The sequence below is a fragment of the Erpetoichthys calabaricus genome, chromosome 2 (genome assembly GCF_900747795.2).
Source record: "Erpetoichthys calabaricus chromosome 2, fErpCal1.3, whole genome shotgun sequence".
NCBI lineage: Eukaryota > Metazoa > Chordata > Cladistia > Polypteriformes > Polypteridae > Erpetoichthys > Erpetoichthys calabaricus.
In genome coordinates this window covers 321,555,258-321,572,925 of record NC_041395.2, presented here as the reverse complement: position 1 = coordinate 321,572,925, position 17,668 = coordinate 321,555,258, and the positions used below count along the sequence as shown (strand labels likewise).

Below are 17,668 nucleotides of genomic sequence, written 5' to 3'. Positions count from 1 at the left end.
CCAGGCAGGAACAATCCCTGGACAGGGTGCCCGGTCACTGCAGGGCAAACACACACACATACAGGACAATTTGGTGGATAGCATTAACTATGAAAGGCGCTATATAATTGAATGATTTCAGGCCATCTACAAGGGGGCTTACTTACTCCTACTGCAGCTCAGGCCAGCTCGGCCCCCCTCCGTCTTCTTGTAATCTTTTATCTCTTTCTTGTGTTAGAAGGTGCAGCCATCAGCCTCGCCACACTTCAGCCACCCCACACCCCCTTTGGTCTTCGCCGCCCCTCCGGGCTCCTGTTGCCCGCTGTTTTCTCTTGTTCTCAGGCCTTGGATAAACGGCGGTGGGCTTCCTCTTCATCACGGGAGTTGTTTTCCGACTATTTGGGGGGGTTCGTCGGAGGCCTTTGAAGTTCACTTCCTTCGTTTCCTTTAACTGGAGACTGGCTGAGGGTCAAAGCGGCCGTTACTGTAGGACTGTTTAACAGAAGCATCCCCCACAATGCACCAGCCAGCAGCTTAAACCCACACGTGGCTGAGCCCCCGGCTGACTAAAGGGCAGCTCCAAAGCTCCCCATACTCACCTGGTTGTGGTCTGAGGTTTGGTCAACCTGACAGGCCAGAAAAGCACAACCAGCGACCCCCAGTAGGTGGCGCCTCCTCTGTGTGCTCCACCTGATGTTTATAGCGCCCCACACACTTGTGACTTCTTCTAGCTGACTTCTTTTTTAATAGCCTTGGCCATATAGCGCCTTTCAGTTTTGAGGGCTCTTAACAGGGTGACCAAAGGGCCTCCTCTTCCTCGTCCACTTTCTGTCCCTGGGGCCTCTGCAGGGTTACGCAAGTGCAAAGAGAGCTGCTTAAGCCAAGCCCCCCCCCCCCCCCCCACACACACACACACCAGCTCCCCCCATCTCATGATAAGCTGGACACCCGCCAATGGATTTGCTGGAAGAAAACAAAGTGCAACGAGGGGGTGGGAATTAATGATTGAGCCGTCCAAGGAGCACAGGCCACTCCTGCAGACACTCGCAGGGTCTCTCCAGACGTCTGGGAAGCAAGTGTGCCGCTGAGGCCGTGGGCTCGAGAGATGGACATCTGAGGCCTGCCCTGTGAGACCACCACGGTCTGTGCACTTTCTTTGAGATTCTTCTCTCTTTTTTTATTTATTTGTTTCTTTCCACCTCCAGAACTCAAGATGCTTGCTGTGCATTTGGTGTCTTTTTACTTTGCCAAGCTCAAGGAGGACCAGATTAAGAAGGTAAGCTACGGCCGCCGCCCCCCCCCCCCTACACTGCAGTCCTAACGCGAGGGGCATACATGAAGCTTTTTAAGATTTTACAGGAGGGGAGGGGACGCAAGAGAGATGGAAGGGTAGAGGAGACCCCCAGGGGAGGGGCTGTGACTACAGAAATGCAACAAGTTCCTGTGGACAGGTGGGCCCCCCCTCCCAGGGTGAAGTTTGGGGAGGCTCTGGTCAAGATGAAGGAAATGTGGTTGGATTTAAGGCTTTTATGGAAGCCAAAGTGGCGGTCACCTACCTGAAGGGCTTTTTGATTCCAGAAGTGACAGTGGCAGCTTTCTGCAGGTTGTGACTCCTTATGGGTGGGGTGTGCCAGGTGCCGCTTTATGACTACCGTGTTAAAGGTTGGTGCTGAAAAAGAAAATAAAAGACAAGAGACACACAGATGAGACCCCTTCACTTCATGCACGGTTACAACTTACCATCTGCTCTTCTCCAGTCTGCTGAGGCTAACCAGGTAGTAGCTGGCGTGACTCTACTGAACCAACCCTTAATAGGATGCCACACACCCAGACTCAATAATCAGACTAACATGGCAGTTATTGGGGTCAAACTATGATCAAAATATGGAGAAGGTTCAAAATCCACGTAGGGATTTGCACCCTGGAATTAAGGTAACAACACTAGCCAGCGTACCACAGGGTTGCCCTTAGGTAGTAAACAAAGTAAAATGAAGAGTTTGAAGAATCCCACCCAAACCTTCTACTAGTTGGACAGAGAGTTCCCCCCAGTTTCCACCCCGCTGCTGCTCCCCTCACATTTAGTCAATGTTTCTTCTCATGCCTCCAGCTTGCTGATACTTGGTTGTATTTACTGCCAAACCCCCCCCGTGAGCTCAGATTTAGTCGCACATCTTAATTGTTGGCATCTGTGCCCATTACTATGGGTCTTTACTTATCTATCTATCTATCTATCTATCTATCTATCTATCTATCTATCTATCTATCTATCTATCTATCTATCTATCTATCATTTGTGGGATTTGCCTTCCCCGTTGAACAGATCTCTCTAGCTTGTCCATTTAGAGCCCACTAAGATGACGACAGAGCCCTCTACTGGCCTGTTCTGCTACTGCAGCCTTTGTCAAGTAGCTATCTACTGCCACACTGATGCTCATTGGGGATTGTCAAGGCCCCAGTCCGACTTCTTAGAACAGCCCTCAAACCTGCTGCCCCTGGCGATACTCCGGGGTCAAAGACAGTCATGAGACACATCTGGACCCTCACACTCAAATAAAGACTCCCAAGAAAATGCAACTGGCCTTGAAAGCTGTGGCCAGCAAAAGTACATTTACTTACAGTGTTTGGCTGACGCCTTCTCTCAGTTTACTTCTCTGTCAAGATGTTCATGTAACCTGTATGTGTGTGTGTTAGACCACCAATTATGTTGTCTGTTTTTTTTCTCTGAATTCACTGTCGTAATCTTCTTTGTTTATTTATCTGGTTTGTACAACGCTATATACTGTATACCCTGCCGTTCTTTCTTATATTCTGTAAATGCCTTGAGCATGGGGAAGGCGCTATATAAATAAAATGTATTATTATTATTAATCCAGGGTGACTCACATCATTTGACACATACTTGGATCCGTTTTTTGATTTTTCAAATTGGTGCTTAGGGAGGTGAAGAGGCTTACTCGGGGTCACGCAGTGTCAGTAGTGGCATCTGAGTCCATGACCTCGTGGTTTGAAGTCCAAAGCGTTAACCACTATGCCTTAAGTGGTGAAGTGGATCGAGTTTGGAGCTGAGGATTGACGGTAACAGTAAGCAGTCAGCCATAATAATCTTACTCTGCGTGCGCTGCTGGCCATCAGTATGCACGAATAAAACACAAGACAAGAGAAGCAACGCAGTAACAGACAATAGATAAGAAAACACAATAAACTGACCATGGGGAAGGTGCTATATAAATAAAACTTAAATTATTATTAATATTATTATTATCCTGCAAGTCGTGCGGCTGACGGACACGCAGTACCTGTATTATTATCATTCTTTAATTTAATATTATTTATTGTATCAGTATGCTGCTGCTGAAGAATGTGAATTTCCCATTGGGATTAATAAAGTATCTATCTATCTATCTATCTATCTATCTATCTATCTATCTATCTATCTATCTATCTATCTATCTAATATAAAACAGATAAGAAAACACAATAAACTGAGCATTGGGTAGGCGCTATATAAATAAAACTTAGATAATTATTATCTATCTATCTATCAAGTCGTGCGGCCGATGGACACGCACTAATATAAAACAGATAAGAAAACACAATAAACTGAGCATTGGGTAGGTGCTATATAAATAAAACTTAAATTATTATTATCCTGCAAGTAAGTATCTATCTATCTATCTATCTATCTATCTATCTATCTATCTATCTATCTATCTATCTATCAAGTCGTGCGGCTGACGGACACATGCAGTTGTTGCGCCGACTGACGTATGCTGATGACGTAAGGCGACACCTGCGCGCGCGCCCGTGACTGTCGCTCGTGATGAACTGTTAATTGTTTGAATTGTTTGCCACTTCATAGATGGGGTCACACGTTTGACTTTAACGTCGTCTTGGCCTGAACGTGAGTAGAGACTCGAGCAACAGCCACAGGACGGAGCCCGGAATCCTTCCATATGCTGAACTCGAAGAAAGACAACTACTTAAACTGTGCTTGGCTGAAAAACAGCCAGTATCGTTTGTTTCCCATTCTTGGTGGTGCGGGGACACTCGGCTCGCGGTGGGTTTTGTAGGCTGCCCATCCAGTGACTGTAACTCTGTAGGCGAGCGGGGGTGGATGACTGACCTGAGGTGGTCTGGGCTCGTGTCCTCGAGCGACGAATGATGAATTATTTCAGCTTCTGTCCTTGCTTTTATTATTATTACTGAATACAAAAGCACAAGTTAAACAAATATTGTGCAAATACAATGACAATTATGAAAAACATGTAATACAGATGTCTTAATTCAAAAGGTGAACAGAGCAGTAAATTACTGGTGGGCCGGCAAAGTCAAACTGTCCGGTATGCGGAATTGTAGTCCTTGAATTTGCGCTCCTACAGCGTATTCCTGATGGCAGGAGTGTGAATAGACAGTGCAATGGGTTTTTTTTGGGGGGGGGGGGGGGGGGGGGGGGGGGGGGGGGGGGGATTGCCCTTTATAATGCCATGAGCTATTCTGATGACTCTGGCATGGTGAACGTCCTCCAGAGATGGAGGAGCTGCTCCTGAAGTGGTCTGGCCAGTCCTGACCTCCTGCTGTTTGGCTTTACAGTCCTGTGCAGAGCAGTGACCAGTCCAGACCGTGATGGCACGGGCAAGAATGCTGTTAATAATCACCTTAAGTGTCTGTCCACTTGTTATGTCTCTGATATTGTAAAAGATGGCACATCACAAACATTTACAGTAATAAAACGCACTGCATTTGTCATTCCAACAGATGATGCCTCATAAACATTAACACTGCTTTTATGAATCTATAATAGAGACACAAGCTTTAAATTTAAATCAGCATGGTAATCAGTGAAACAATTGTGAAAGCCAATTTCCTCTTATTAACAAATAGTGTAAACACATTTACTTTGAGTACTTCATTAGAAACCAGTGTCCCCAAAACTTGTTCATTTTCCAAGGAAGCAGACAGTTCTGTATCACCACATTGTGTGTAGATGAGATACTAACTCAAAGCTGTCTGACTATTCAAAGCAGGTGACTCTTTAGCATAACAGGTAAATATTTATGTCCTGTAGATAGCCATCAGCAATAACCTGTAGCAGAATTTTCCAGAAATTCTGCCTTTTCTTTAAAACACTGGTTTATAGCCCATTACACTAAGTAACACACAGAAATATCATCTTCTGTAGAATACTGAATTCAAGCCCATTACAATTGCATTTATTATTCCAACAGATGGAGCCTCACAAATACTAACACTGCTTTTATGAATCTATTAACAGAGATATATTTATTACATTTTCCATTCCAACAGATGGTGCAACAAGAACAATTTTTTGGCCCTATTTGCTCTGTAGGCGAACTGAAGGGGGTCTAGAATGACTGTCTAGAATTCTCTGGCTGTACAGTAAGTCATGGCCAGTCTTGTGAAGCACTTCATCACAACAGGAGTCAGTCAGGGGTAGATAGCCCCCTTTTTTCTAGAGATCCTCTTCATCAACAGAATTGACCCCCCCCCCCCCCCGTGCTGCATTTTACAGGTCGACCGCTTCTTGTATGGCATGCGGCTCTCGGATGAACAGCTGAAGGACATCATGGTGCGTTTCCGAAGGGAGATGGAGAAGGGTCTGAACAGTGAAACCAACCTCACCTCCACCCTTAAGATGTTGCCCACACACGTCAGGTCCACACCAGACAGGTCAGGTAAGAAAGAAAAAAACAAACAAAAAAAGACCAGTGAAGCTGATGGGGGTGTGAAGCGGTGCTGAGCTATGAAAGGCACTATATAAAGCGAAGAGACCTGAAACCTAACCCACCCTACAGTCCTTTTACTGTGATGGAAGGGGTGCCGTGAATTGTGCACTCTGATTCAAAATGATGACCGGCGGGCATACTAACCTGCAGTGCAAAGAGGAAATAAAAGACACCGGCAAGGCGCTGGACAGCGGGGCTCCACTTCTGCTTTCCATCTTGTGTGGCAGCTGCTGGCACATTTCACCCCTGCCTTCCAGTCCTGGCATGTTCTTGGTGTCTCGTATCATGGGAGTGAAAAGCGGGAGCTGCCATCTTGATATAGCAACACGGACAGTAGCGTTCAGTGTCCTGCCAGTAAGCATGTCAGCAGCAATAGAAGAAAAAGACAGGAATTCCAAAAATTAATAATCACATTACCAGCCACTGCAATAATAAATATGGACTACATAATAATAATAATAATAATAATACATTTATTTGTAACTCTTCTTAAGGTCATCTCTTCAATGATAAGCAAATAAAATGGAGTTTGAGCAGCAGTAATGTGACTGAAGTGGCATCCACTAGAAGATCAATAATCGGGGTGTCATCAGTCACTCTTCTGTATAGCGCCTTTCCTAGTGAGCATTATAAAAAGGGGCTGCACAAATCTAAACAGTACATCGGACATTTATTCACTTAGGGTGATGCAAGAGTAGCACTGCTGCCCCACAGAGAGGGGACTCGCTACGTGGGGTCTTCATGACCTTTCCGCGTCTCCCACAGTCCAAAGACATGCAGGTTGGGAGGACTGGTGACTCTGAATTGGCCCGGGTGTGTGTGTTTGCCCTCTGATGGACTGGCACCCTCTCCAGTGTTTGTTCCTGTCTTGTGCCCTCTGCTAGCTTTGATGGGCTCCACCCCCTTGACCTCAGAAAACTGACATTTATTCACTTAGCAGAAGAGTGCGTTACATTTGTTCGAACAAAACTATGGTGATTTATAGAGACATTGAGTTCAACATGAAGAGTAACAGCCAGATCCATCGCCAGCCTTTTTGGAGTCTCTAGGTGGTATAATAGGGTGGAGTGGTGGCTCTAAGGTTAGGGATTTTGCACTGGGAATCAAAAGGTGGCTGGTTCAAATCCTGTAAATGCCAAAAAGTGACTCTACTCTGTTGGGCCCTTGAGCAAGGCCCTTAACCTGTAATTGCTCCGTCCTGAGTATGACGTTAATCTGCATCCAGCCTTGCAAGTAGGCCCTCCAACCTGCAGGGAAAACTTGGGGGTTGGTGGCAGAATTGGCACTCCGGCCACCATAAACTACCCAACACTGTGACATGAGCCCTGGGAACACGTCAGCCATGTGTGCTACAGAAGAAAGAACACGACAACAACAATAATCATAGAAAAATGGTTCAGGAAGCAGTAATGTTAATGTGTGATATTAATAACCTAAAACACACTCTATAAAAAGACATTCGTGTGTGTGTGTGTGTGTTTTATGTGTGTTTGCCCCACAATGGACTGGCACCAGTCCAGGGTTTCTTCCTGCCTTGTGCTCTGTGGCAGCTGGTTTAGGCTCCAGCAGACCCCCATGACCCTGTACAGGACAAAGCAGGTTAGACTGATTTTCTGAGACCAGCCATTCTAGTTCAGGGCCTTGGGGGTACCAAGCCTATCCCAACAGCACAGAGCACAGGCAGGAATCAACTCGGATCAGCATAGCAGTCTACAAGTCCGAGCTGTCACTCAGCGTCACCCGTATGCCTTTGAAATGTGGGAGACACGAGGATAACATGCCAAGTCCACCCAGCCGGTGACCATGCTGTTAAAGCTCAGACCCCTAAAGTTGCAAGGAAGCAGCACTGACTGGTGGGCTGCATTACCAGCCACTAGTAATCATGTAGAAGTGCATAGCTGGAGACGGCTCTTCTAAAGGGCTGCTCCTGGGCAGCAGATGAATGGTGACCACCTTGCAGTTAACTTGACCCCTACATTTTTTTTTCAGAGAAGGGCGAGTTTCTGGCTCTGGATCTTGGAGGTTCCAAATTTAAGGTACTGCAAGTGAAGGTTTCTGAAGATGGGAAGCAAAACGTGGAGATGGACAGCCAGGTGTACCCCATGCCAGAGGAGATCATGAGTGGCAAAGGCAGTGACGTGAGTCAATTCCCCCCATACCGAAATCTTTTAGTTTGCGTGAAGGACGGCCTTTTATTTCACTGAATTTGCTTGCATCCCCTCAGCTCTTCCTTCATGTGGCCGAATGTCTGAAAGACTTCATGCAGAAGAGGCAGATCCATAAGAAGCAGCAGCCCCTGGGGTTCACTTTCGCGTTCCCGTGCAGACAAAACAACCTGGTAGATGTAAGTAAATGGGCTAGATGCCTGCGGCTGGGTGGATTCTTTTGGTTTCTACAAGTTCATGGCTACTTTGCAGTGCCACCTACTGTCTGGGGTACATGACCCGCACTTAACGGAGTCCTACAAATCAAAAACTTACAGTTCTTTTGTTTCCTTATCAGTGATAGCCAAGCAAATGGCGGAAACTAAACTGGCAACCTTTAGCTTTTCAGTTCAAAACTGTAGCCACTGGGGGCCATACCTCTAGCCAATAAATACTGTGACCACCAGGGGGTGCTCCTGCTCCCCAAACACCCAACACACAGGCTCTGGACACAAGTGCGGCACAGACAAAGGTTTTTTATTTGTGGGAAACTCTTTCCCAATCGTTCCCCACGGCACCAAGGCAAGCACAAGTAAAGCACAGCGCACACTCTCTGTCATTGTCATCTCTTCTTTTCCTCCTCCTCCTCTCTCTGTCCTGGTCACTGCCTCCTCCGGTTCTCTTGACAAGCTTTGTCCTCTTTCCTTCCGACTCTGGTTCCCTACCGGGAGTACTTGCAGTGTTCAGGAAGCGTGGTCCGGAAGCACTTCTGGGTGAGGTGGGAGCATGCCAAAAGTAGGACTGACTTCCCAGTCCTTACAGCACCCCCGGGTGGCCACCATGGAACCCAACAGGGCCGAACCAACAAACTCCAATTCCCAGTGTGCCCTATGGGAATCTGTGGTGCTGTAGTAACCCAGGAGGGCTGCCACCTAGTGATTAGGGGGAGATAATAATAATAATATTAATAATAATAATGCCCTATGCACGCTCTCTCTCTCTCTCTCTCTCTCTCCCCCCTGCCAGGTCCTTCCATTATGAAGGCATCCCAGCCGGGTAAGGGTCCGCTGCAATACATAGTATGGGAAATGAAAGCTCAGACCAGTCAGATGGCACAAGGCTAATCAAGTGGATGCCATGGGAGGGAACAATGGACTGAGAGATCGACAGGCAGATGCGAGTGGTGTCAGGCAGTTATTTGGACGTTTGACCGGTCAGTCATGGTAAAGAGAAAGCTGAGCCAGAAGGCAAAGCTCTCGATTTACCTGTCAGTCTGCATTCTCACCCTCACCTATGGTCATGAGCTGTGAGTAATGGCCACAAGAACGAGGTCATATATACAAAGCGGCAGTAATGAGCTTCCACATCAGGGTGTCTGGACTCAGCCCTAGAGACAGGGTGAGGGGTGCAGACATTTGAGAGGAGCTCAGAGTGGAGGTGCTGCTCCTCCACGTCGAGAGGATCGAGCCATCCCATAAGAATGAAAAATCAGAAAAGGGATCCCCCCTTCGTATCTTTTTACTTTCTCCAAGACGTTAATGAGACCAGAATGAAATTAAATGGAGACATTGTCTTTTGTCTCTCTGTTTCTCTGTTTTTTTTCCTCCGAGTCAAAATACTCCGGCATTCACACAAGTGTCTCCTCTTGAGTTTCAGTGGAGATCTCGGCAAAATCACACAGTGGCCTCAGATTTTCCAAGTAGTCTCTTGACATTTTTCTTGCAGTTTGAAAGTATTTCCATTGTGTGCTCAGTCATATACGGTGAAATGTACGAGCCGTCGTTTGCGGTGATAAAACCCTTTACTATGAATACGAAGCTGTAGTCCTTGGCCCTGAATAACATTATCAGCTGCTCAGTCTTGTATTGCTGTGCTTCAAGTTGATCAGACTCATTCTAGACGACTTAGTGCTTAAGGCTTTGGACTTGAAACTCTAAGTCTGTGGGTTCAAATCCCACTGCTGACACCATTGTGTGACTATAAGAAAGTTGCTTCATCTGCTGGTGCTCCGATTGGAAAAACAAAAGAAACCAACGGAACCAATCAAAGCTCAAATGTTGGAAGTCACCTTAGATAAAGGCCTCAATCCAATAATTAACAAGAAACAAGAAGTCTTGAAAGAGACCTCACAACACCAAACCAAAACTGTCAAGTCTGACTCCTTTTATGTCAGTTGTATCTCACGTCTCCTCCTTGTCAAAGGGATTTTAGGAGAAACATCTGCAACAAATTCTATTCATAAATGAAACATAAAGGAGAATCTCTGTGAAGTCTCACGAGTCATCAAAGATCAACCATTGAGCAGTAACATTTTCCTCTGGGGCATCTGCTTGGCCTGTGAAGGCGGTTCAGGCATTTCCAACCGAGGGCAGGCCTTGGGGCAGTCCCAGCACACACTGGACACAAGAGATCTCCCGGCTTGCCTGGTAATGCCTTGGTATCCACCAGAGGAGGTGGAAGAGGTGGCAGAGAAAAGGGATGCCCGGGAATCTTGGTTGAGACTGCTGCCCCTGTGATGGCTTCAAAAACACATTGACCACCTTCACCACTTCCCTGTGCCCCCCGTCAGACCACTGCTCCCAGTAGACAGATGATGTTCCTTCTGTCCATTCACAAATATGACCTGAACTTCTTCTGCAGGGTCACATCTAATTAAAGCCCAGTGGGCCGCACTCCAGCTCACTGATTTTGTGCCTTTAACACGTTGACAAATATTAAAAATGGCATGTTGAGAAGATACACTCAGTATTGTCTTTGCTTTCTGAATGGCATTTTCAGGGTGAGCTGATATCCTGGACCAAGAATTATAAAGCGAGGGGAGTACAAGGAACCAGTGTGGTCGACGCTCTGCAGAAAGCGGTCCAAAACGTTGGGGTAAGTTTTCAGTTGTTTGAAGTCTAAACCCCTATTTTCATATTGTTGGTCAGCTTCTTCCACCAAATCAGTAATCTCTGGGCTCTTTAGGGCATTGATGTTGACGTCCTGGCTGTGGTCAACGACACGGTGGCGACGATGATGACGTGTGGATATGATGACCAGTACTGTGAGGTCGGAGTCATTGTGGGTAAGTGCAGGCCGTTCCTCTTCGAGAAGCCTTCATTTGTGCCACTTGCAGACTGCTAGATGGGAGCCATTTCTCACCAACTATGGAAAAACCCAGTATGTCATATCTTTCAAGTTTTCAGCAAATTGAGAAAATGGTGTCACCCCTGTAATTAATGATCTCTAGATTTCATTTTTCCTGAGCTTCACGTACACAATATCGTTTTTGTCACAAATCAACAACACACCTGTCATTTAAATCACGCAGTCACAGCATTTAAATCACGTGATCATAATCCGACGTTTTCATTGGTAGGCGGTCTTTCCTCATTGGTCAGTGGAGTTTCTAGGTTTTTGTCTTGCAGTATGTAAAATACTGTGTCCATACTAGCTACTTCCATCATGCTATGACCGGAATGAAGACATATTTGGCCATCACCACTACCTTATAACATCACCAATGACCTAGTAACTCCAACAACTAAAAAATCTCAATGCTGAAAAAAATGGCAGTTACCACGTGCATGTGAGATTTGTGGAACTGCTACACAGAAACCATGGAGGGCTTTGTCTAAATATTAAATAGACTGGTGGACATTGTGTGATGGTGCAGGTTGGCTCCATCCTCCCAGCTGAGCCTCTTGAGCCCGACTCTGTTGATAGTCACGACCGGGATGAGGACAAACACACACAGAGCAAGGGGAAGGTGTAAAAGTGCTTGGTGCTTTTATAAAAAGCAGTCAATCAAACAGTGTCCCTGAAAAATGCAATGCAAAATTCATAAATAAATAATCCAATTAAAAGAAAGTGTCTATGCGGAGGTTAAAGCAACCAAATAAATAATGCATTAAAACGAGGTTAAAAGATGGCAGGAGACTGTCCTTAAAACCATGAGCCTGAGTGCTGTCCTGAAAAACTGACGTCTCCTTGGCTTAACTCAATAGGGGCTCTTACAGCCATGGAGGGACCTATCCAACAATTCAGCCCCCCTTCAGTGATGCTCCTAGTCTTGGACCCCTACTGCCATCTGTGACCCCAGCAGGGCATTACGCAAAAGCCTCCAACTCCCGCTGCCAGGCTTGTGCCCCTGTGGTCCATGGCACCACCCGCAGAATGCCTATCTCTGCCTCTCGCTCCCCTGCAGCCATGCTACCTCTCTCTGGTGAGCTGCTACAACTGAGCAGCGCTTCAGCCACTCCATCTCCCGGGTCACTCAGCTGGAGTGGTCATCAGCCCCTGAGCGCCATTCACACACTCCCCTTAGGGACTTCCTCCCAGCTATCTGCCTTCTCTCTGTCTTGTCCACCGACTCTCTGTTGCTCCTGCCTTCTCTCTCTCTCTCCATCTCTCTCTCAATCCGACTGACCTTGTTTCCTTTTTCCTCCTCAGTCTAGTACTCGCACTTCATTTATAAAACCAGGGACGTGGTACAGCTGTGGCAATCAGCATCTCCCGGCCGCCCCCCAAGAGAGTCCAGCTACAGGTGAGACAGTCTGAAGCCTCATACCGATTGAGCGACCTGAGACATTCTGAGGCCTGTAAGATGACGCCCCTGTCACTGGTGTCTCATTGACTCCGCCCACTTTCCAAGAGCCACTCCCCTGTTTCAGTGTTGTACTGATGTCCATAGTACACACCCGTAATGTCAATTTGAATTCCTTTTAGTTCCTGCTCTCAAACCTGTAGACTTGGTAGTTTTGAGGCCTTAGTATGCAGCATTTATTAAACTTCTAAACTATTAAGGTCTGTCAGTTCTGCATCCAAAGCAAAACCACAAAATGGAAGTGTCTTTTGTTATTGGTTTGTTATTGGTGAGCAGTGGGGCTGATCGCACCCCTAGAGGATACGGACGCTCCTCTAAAAAACGCTGAAAGACTACCTTCACATTGCTCCCTTACTTGCGGTTGCTCTGTCGCGTGATATGGTTCCCGCGCGGTACGTTGCATACTTAAAAGCCCGAACAACACCTATTGATTTTTGATTGATTGCTTTTCTCTCTCTCTCTCTCTCCCCCGGACATTCTCTGCTCCTGACGCGCACTCCTTGGAAGAAGAAGATATGTATGCATCGGAGGCGTGACCACGGTGGGGCTGGGGTGGGCACTGCCCCCCCCCCCCAGAGACAATCCGTGCCCTCCCCCCTGCGAAATGCTCTGTCTGTCCAATGAAAACTATGGAGAAGAATAACATTTGATTTTCAAAACTGAGTTGCTTTCCAATCGGCCCGTTTGAATTTGTGTCGTATCCGTCAGTGTCTCCTCCACTAGACAGGCACCGTGCTGCTCACAGTTCACTTCACCACACATTTTGCAGCACATTTTGAACCTGTTGACCGCATTCTTTAATTAAAACAGTGTATACATTGCCATTCTTCTTTTATTTTCTGGTTGGTAACACCAAAGGCTATGCATAGGTGGCTTATTAAAAAGCACACATCTTCAACCTCTGTCCCTCCACAAGCTGCTGGCTCCACGGTTGAGCCCAGGACCGCTTCTACCAACGCGGAGCACAGCGCACCCACGTCGGGAACTGAAACTCGAAAAGATGTAGATAAGCCTACACAATCCTCCCGCTCTGCGCCCGTGTCAGGTACTCCAAACCTCTGCCTTCAACAAAATATGCAGTCCGGTCTGCCTGACTTAAATATGGATAGCCCATCCCAGCCCAATTTAATTAATTATCCCAAGCGCGCATTCGGAAAGACACTCAGATGTTTTAGTGCAAGCTGGTATCAGACTCGACCATGGCTTGAATATTCTGTTGTCCGTGATGGCAGCTTTTGCTTTGCCTGCCGCAAATTTAGTTTTTCCAATTCTGACCGCGAGGACATATTCACCAAACACGGCTACACTAATTGGAAAAAAGCTCTAGAAAAAGACGGTGGCGGCTTCCACAAACACGCGTCTAGTATCCTGCACGTCAGAGCCATGTCTGCATGGCAAGAGTATCAGCGCCGGGCAGAGGTGGGTGAAAGCATAGTTCAACTACTGGGTCCAACCCAGATAGAAAAGAATAGATATTATGTGAAAACCATTGGGGAGGCCGTTCAGTTCCTTGCAGTCAATGAACTGGCTCTGCGTGGTCACAATCACGAAGGTGGGGAGGACGGACTTTTCCTTAAGTGCTTTGATTACACAATCAAAAAAGATGCCAAACTTTCAGAAATTGTAAAATACACCCCAGACAACGCAAAATACACATCCTATGTAATTCAAAATGAAATAATTGAGACTCTTGCCAAAATGGTGGTAGAAGATATCAGGACCAAAGATGAAAAAGCTGACTCTCCTGGACTTTGCATTAAAAGTGATGGTACCAGGGATCGTTGTAACATTGAGAATTTGTCTGTAGTGATTAGATTTGTCCAGAACTCCATCCCTGAAGAACACCTGATTGGCTCTCATATGTTGTATACATTTGACTTTATTAATATTTACCTTGTAGATGTAGTTCTATATTTGTTCACAAAAAATAATAATACAAGTTCCATTGCCTCTGTTAATTTTATTGAACAATAGGTTATGATTTATGCCACAATTTTTGCTTTTATATGTTATATAAAACTATGTTGTTATTATTATTTGACCCCCCCCTACAAAAATGGGGATGGATGGATGGATGGAAGGATATTTTTTGCCCCCCCAGACAAGCCAAATGCCCACCCACACATGATGTTCTGGTCACACCTCTGGTATGCATTCTGTCTTGTCATGGAGCACAGTTTAAACTTTTGAAGAAGAGACAAATGCTCGTTTGCAGTGTTTGAATAAAGCTCCTGTCTCTCTGCAACCTCCTGTGTTTCTGTGCAAATCTGTGACCCAAGCGTGACAATATATATATGTATACTAGGGGGTTCACCCCCTGCTCGCCAACCCCCCCGGCCTGCACTATGCACTAGCCACTTCATGTCTCTGTCACTCACGTTGTGAAGAGGCAGGCTGAGCGCACCCCAAGGAGATGCAGTCGCTCCTCCGAAACCCCCTCTTAAACGGTGATACAACGGGAAATAGTTGTTTTTTTATCTCCTCTTTGCTCAATAAGCTGCTGCTGCTGCTGCTATGACACTTCGAACATTTAACCCCTTGTATAAGACAGTTGCGAAATGACTTCAAACCGTTTCTGGCCTGAATGCATCCAAGGTGGTGTATGTATCCCACCAATGCTGGCTGATGCGTATTCGGTACTACCAAGGATAGTATTGGAGACACTTGGTCATGCCATCTAGCAGTCAAAGTCGAAACTACATCCGCCTGATGGAAGCGAAGTGTTGGCGTCACCATGCACGTGAATTTTGGCTACTAATTTCGAGAAATTGTCCAAATTTGAGGTAAGTTGTGCTAAGATAAAATACATACCAGCTTATTGTTTGCATGTGTGCTATATTTAAATTAACAATCTCCACTTAATTTAGCATTTGCTTGACAGCAAAAACACAAGCAGCTGTCCTACTCTTTGTCTTTTTCTTTTTTATTTATTAATTTTTATTAATGATTCCATACAAATAGATCAATTTATAACCAAACAAAATTGAAGACAAATCAAACCCCACCCCTGAGAAGAAGAGCTTAGCCAAAGGAGAATTGCTTAGGGCTTTTTAATAAGGCAACAATAAACAAAAGAAAGGGAGAAATAAATATATAGGTAAATAAGAGATGGAGAAGGGAGTTAAATGCGGTAATAGTTATTTCTCTTATTCTAAAATAATATTGATTAGATCCTGCCAGGTTTTGAAAAAATTTTGTACAGATCCTCTAACTGAGAATTTTATTTTTTCCAATTTCAAATAATATAAAACATCGGTTTCCCACTGACTTATCAGAGGAGAATTAGAATTCTTCCAATGTCCTTCTCCACTTCAAGTCCATCTGGAAGGACACCAAACACAGCTGTTAGTGGGTTAGGAGGGATTGTGACCCCAAGGCTGTCTGAGAGGCACTTAAAAATTTTAGTCCAAAATGATGTTAGCTTGGTGCAGACCCAGAACATGTGACCCAGTGAGGCAGGAGCTTGGTTGCAGCGTTCGCAGGTTGGATCTTGCCCTGGAAATATTTTGGACAGTTTTAAGCGAGACAGATGAGCTCGATATATAATTTTTAGTTGAATAATTCTATGTTTTGCGCATATGGAGCGCGAGTGAATTCTCTGCTTTGCTACCTTCCACTCCTTTTCTGATATATTGATTAAGAGATCTTCTTCCCAATGTCCGCTTGGATCTTTGAAAGGTAGGGACTCTAATAAGTTTTTATATAGTGCAGAAATAGTGTTTAATTCCTCGAAATTGAGCAGTATTTTTTCCAGCATTGTGGAGGGTACGAAATGGGGAAAATCGGGCAATTTCTGTTTAACAAAATTTCTAATTTGAAGATAGTGAAAGAAATGTGTAGCTGGGAGGTTGAATTTTGAATGTAATTGTTCAAAAGATGCAAATATGTTGTCTATATAAAGATCTCTGAGCATTTTAATCCCAAAACTTTTCCAGGTATTAAAAACTGGATATGTTTGCGAGGGTTGAAAAAGGTGGTTCTCTTGCAGAGGTGCCACAGATAAAAGATTTTCCATCTTAAAATGCTTCCTAATTTGGTTCCATATTCTGAGTGAGTAAAGCACAATTGGGTTATTAGTATATTTGCGATATCTTTCATTTATTGGAGAGCAGAGCAGGGAGTATAAAGAAGTACTACAGGATTTTACTTCTATTGCGGACCAAGACTGTGTATGTTCATTTATTTGTGTCCAGGTTTTTATGGCTTGTATGTTTGCTGCCCAGTAATAAAACTGAAAATTAGGTAAAGCCATGCCACCTTCTGTCTGAGGTCTTTGTAGGGTCGCTCTTTGGATATGCGAGTGTTTTGAGTTCCAAATGAATGAGGTTATTGTTGAATCTAACTGTTTAAAAAACTATTCATTGATATATATTGGAATGTTTTGAAATAAAAAAAGAAGTTTAAGAAGGATATTCATCTTAACAATGTTAATTCTTCCGGCTAGAGTGAGATGAAGGGTTGACCATCTATGCAAATCTTGCTTAATTTTTTCCATACAGACGGCAAAATTTTGTTGATAAAGAGCTTTATGTTTACTTGTGATATTTACCTCTAGGTATTTAAACTGATCTGCTATGGTAAAAGGTAGGGTGTCTAATCTAATATATGCTTGTGAATTCACTGGAATGAGTATACTTTTATTCAGATTAATTCTAAGACCAGATATCTTTTGAAATTCTGTTAGTACTGTTAAAACAGCAGGGACAGTGTTTTCTGGGTCTGATATATATAAAACCATATCATCTACATATAAAGAAATTTTCTGTTCCAGTCCTTCTCTGACAATCCCCTTTATCTGATAAGAATTTCGGCAGTGAACCGCCAGTGGTTCAATGGCAATTGCAAACAGCAGTGGTGACAAGGGACATCCTTGTCTGGTACCACGTTCTAGCTTAAAGTAGTCTGAGCAAATGTTATTAATACAAACTGAGGGTTCTTGATTGGTATACAGTAGTTTGATCCATGTACAAATATTCGGGCCAAACCCAAACTTCTCCAATGCAGTGAAAAGGTAGTTCCATTCAATCATATCAAATGCTTTTTCTGCATCTAATGATAGTAATATCTCTGGGGTGTTTGATTTTGCTGGTGAATATATAACATTAAACAAGCGTCGGAGATTGGAAGATAGGTGTCGGCCTTTAATAAATCCAGTTTGATCCTGTGATATTACCGAGGGCAGCACTTTCTCTATCCCTCTAGCTAGAATTTTTGAG

General features: G+C 44.8%; 1 protein-coding gene across 1 annotated transcript in view; it reads left to right on the top strand.

Annotated features, from left to right (window-relative positions):
* Positions 1-992: 992 nt before the first annotated feature.
* LOC114647293 (hexokinase HKDC1-like) overlaps positions 993-17,668 on the top strand; it is an 86,204-nt gene continuing 69,528 nt past the window's right edge. Inside the window, exons 1-6 of the mRNA XM_028795966.2 lie at positions 993-1,255; positions 5,510-5,672; positions 7,713-7,861; positions 7,948-8,067; positions 10,646-10,741; positions 10,832-10,931. Coding sequence (XP_028651799.1) covers positions 1,193-1,255; positions 5,510-5,672; positions 7,713-7,861; positions 7,948-8,067; positions 10,646-10,741; positions 10,832-10,931 — 691 coding nt within the window. The 5' untranslated portion in view covers positions 993-1,192. The remainder of the gene's footprint in view (positions 1,256-5,509; positions 5,673-7,712; positions 7,862-7,947; positions 8,068-10,645; positions 10,742-10,831; positions 10,932-17,668) is intronic.